The 3,653-nt window shown below is 28.9% G+C and overlaps 1 protein-coding gene across 1 annotated transcript; it reads left to right on the top strand.

Moving 5' to 3' along the window:
• Positions 1–494: 494 nt before the first annotated feature.
• LOC106692067 (aminoacylase-1) lies at positions 495–3,328 on the top strand (the record flags this gene model as incomplete). Its single annotated transcript, XM_067051191.1, is given in 4 exon segments — positions 495–641; positions 1,488–1,669; positions 2,826–2,927; positions 3,201–3,328. Coding segments are annotated over 4 exon segments (559 nt in total), but the record flags the coding sequence as incomplete, so codon positions are not given.
• Between the last annotated feature and the right edge of the window lie 325 nt (positions 3,329–3,653).

The raw sequence follows: 3,653 nt of genomic DNA, 5'->3' as shown, positions 1-3,653 counted from the left end.
AAGAGAAGCATCGAACATCAGCATCGAAAACCATCAGCATAATATTACAGCTAGTTCGTGGGCAGTAATTTTTAATAACCTGAAATATTTCTTCCATTAATGTGGAGTTTTTATTGATTCATAAATTGTGCTAGAAGAAAAAGGGATTTATCATGGTTAATTTTGTGCCCTTATTGTACCTACGCTCTTGCCAGGGGTACATCTCACCATAGCCTACCTACGGCTCAGCCTAAGAGAAGTTATTTCCTCTTGAATTTCATCTCATTTTCATATCAAAATCAAGATGAGATATATTTTATTCATTTGCAAAATAAATTGTTCACTTCATCCTATTGATATTATTTGACCATATATCATTTTGAGTTAAAATGGTCACAGAAGTTATCAAATAGTTTATAAAAGGACTGACATTTAAAAGAGTTTTTTTCTCTACTAAAAGTACTAAATATTTTTATTGATAACCCAAAAAATTCAATAAAAATTTTAAATTTCAGATGAAGAACTTGGAAGCATTGAGGGCATGGCCAAATTTGTTCATACAAAAACTTTTAAGGATTTAAATGTTGGTTTTGATATTGATGAAGGAATTCCTACTCCAGATGAAGAATTCATGATATATAATAATGAAAGGTGTAAATGGGGTAAGTAAACGGAATATAATTTAATTCATTAACTAAGATAATCTTACAATAAATAAAAAAATAACTTCTTGGGTCTTCTGCCCATAAAGAATCCACTCCTAGATTATTCACTTAAAATCAAATGAAGCATTAAGGCTATACAATGATGAGTAAAATATTATTTTGCTTGGAAGATCTTAAAGTTTGTGCAAGAATTATGGTATGAATGACATTTATTTTCAAGATGAAGAATTAGAATTATTAAAAATAATATTATGTAATAATTATGATATTAGAAATAATAATAATATTGATTATCAGAAGCTTAAATATTCTAATTGTATTGCTCTATATGACAAACCTTACAACAACCAAATTAATTTAAATTTTTCCAGGTTAACTCTACAAAATATGTGATGATAGGTTTTATATACAGGACTCCTAAAATCCATATTAATTTAGAATTAACTATAAACTTAATTTTTTTCGGTATATTATATATATTTTTTGTAGTGTATAACACTTTATGTTAAAATAAATATCAGGAGCAGGATAGCTCAGTGAGTCAAGCAGTGTGCTTATATCTTTCAGGCTCTCCTCCTACACCCTTAAGCCTGGCTGTGGAAGATAATTATTTATTCTGAATGTATCAACCATAGTCAACCCTAGGGCTTGGAGGGAATTAACCCAGACCAAATCACCACTTTACCATTCATCTAAAAATAGTTCTTCCTTATTGGGTTGTAGTGGTATAAAATTTTAGGGCTATCTTTTCTTTAACTTATAGATTTAATTTTTTTTTTATGAAGATGGTTTTGTTATATCACTATGTCCAAGGATATAGTTTCATCTATTTGTTGTTAATAGGAGTATTAATCCACTGCACTGGTACAACTGGACATGGTTCGCTTCTTCATGAGAACACAGCAGGAGAAAAATTAAGAATTGTGATTGATAAGTTTATGGATCTTAGAAAGAGAGAAGCTGTCAAGTTTCAAACTGAGCCACATTTAGGAGATATTACAACTGTAAATTTAACTCAGATTCAGGTATCAAATGAACTAATTAATGATTTCTTTTAAGTTTTTAATCCATTTAGATATACTATAGAGTATCTTAACTGCTACAGATTTATTCAGAGTAATTAAAAATTTACTTTAATTATTAAAAATGTGAGAGTTAGTTTTATTTTTGACACTTGCATTAATATACTTCACATGGCTGATACATGTTTGTACAATTGTTATGAGGACATCTTGTCCAATTATAACTCATCATTTATCAACTTTCATTGTGTAATGAAGGACAAATTAAATGTTTCATAAATGTATTTTTATTACACTTTAATATACACTCATACCCACACAGGAGGAAATCAGAAATAGTCCTCAAGAAATCAGTAATTGGTATATTAAGAAAATGGAGTATAAAAACAACTTTAAAATGAAATAAAAGTATTTTTCAAGTTGAGTAATGCTTATTTGTTCTCAGTTTCAAAATTAATCAGTTAATACATACTTTCCAGAAACATGAAAGCTAGAATTAACAAAACTATTGTTTATTTACAAAACTATTGTCTTTGTACTATACTTACTATATTTTCTTATGGGCGGAAAATATGACCACTTACCTTGAAGGAAAAAAAGAGTATTAAGAATTTGAAAAACAAGGTATTTCATAGAATATTTGACCTGAAGGAGGGTGTGTCCACTTGGGAATTCATGTATTTACCCTATGTGAAATAGCAGAACATGGTTCCTGTTAATATAAGTGAAGTAATAGCATATAAAGTTATAAAGCTTAATAACAAAGGAATCAATAAATAATTAAAGAGTGCTGATCCAACAGACCTTACGAACTTGGGTTTTGAGTGGGAGATCGGTGGAAGGAGTTCAGCGGAAATTGGTAGTAACATTTGGATTGGTTTTTTTTAAGTTGTTCCTACATACAAACAAAATTGTTTCAAATAAAACCATCACTAAACAAAATATAAACAAACCTTTTTTACACAATGATTCCCTCAGTACAAACATAAGCTCCAGCTAGATGGAGGAAGCAGTAAAAACATTATATATTATATTCAAATTTTACTGTATAAATTAACATTGTAAAAAAATCTGACAAAATTTTACTAAGTGGGATGAAAATGCCCACAGGTACACCTCTCCTGAGTTCATTATTTCCTTATTATTTTTTTTTTTTTAGGGTGGAATTCAGAATAACGTTATGCCACCAGAAATAATAGTTGGATTTGATTTGAGAATAAAAGCAGATGGTGACCACGAAGAAATGGAAAAATGGATTAATGTAATTAAGGCTCCTAATAAATCTTACATGTAGTTTTAGAAATGGAAAATTTAATAGTTACCTAAACCAAATGTATTAAAATGACTTATTTATTTTGTAATGATTAGTTTACCATGAGGTTTATTGAGAGACAACATTTACTAATTGGGCCTAATCAGACATAAATAAATATGTAAACAATAATAATTAACTTACAATTTACAATGATTAATTAACAATAATTCATAATTAAAAACAGAATAAACCAAACTACCAATAACTTTGAAATTTCAGGATGTTTGTAAAGAGGCAGGCGAAGGAGTGTATCCAGAATATATTCAAAAGGATATAAAAGTTCCTGCAACAGTTTTATGCAGTAAAAATCCATTTTGGACATCTATGGAAACTACATTGAAATCTCTGTACGTATATAAGACACCATATATAGACAAATATCTTAAAGAATGATCTTGAGAAGATCTTAAGCAAGCAGGTTACTCTAAATTTTGGGAGAGCTTTCCCTCTCTCGCTCTACATAACTTCATATAGATGCTTTATCAAATACTCCCATATTTAAATTTTTTTTTTAATTTTGAAGTTGTGTTTACAATCTTTCCAATGCGAGTGGCAGTTTGTAAGTGAAATGTTGCATTACAAGTTGATTTTTTTATAAGTTGTAGTTTAGACAGAGCTTTCTTATGAAACTATTGCATTTGAACGGAAAGATTGTTCCTTAAGATGTTTATC

The sequence above is a fragment of the Halyomorpha halys genome, unplaced genomic scaffold (assembly GCF_000696795.3).
Source record: "Halyomorpha halys isolate HHAL.00 unplaced genomic scaffold, Hhal_1.1 Scaffold8161.1, whole genome shotgun sequence".
Taxonomy (NCBI): domain Eukaryota; kingdom Metazoa; phylum Arthropoda; class Insecta; order Hemiptera; family Pentatomidae; genus Halyomorpha; species Halyomorpha halys.
This window is presented reverse-complemented; position numbering and strand designations above follow the sequence as displayed.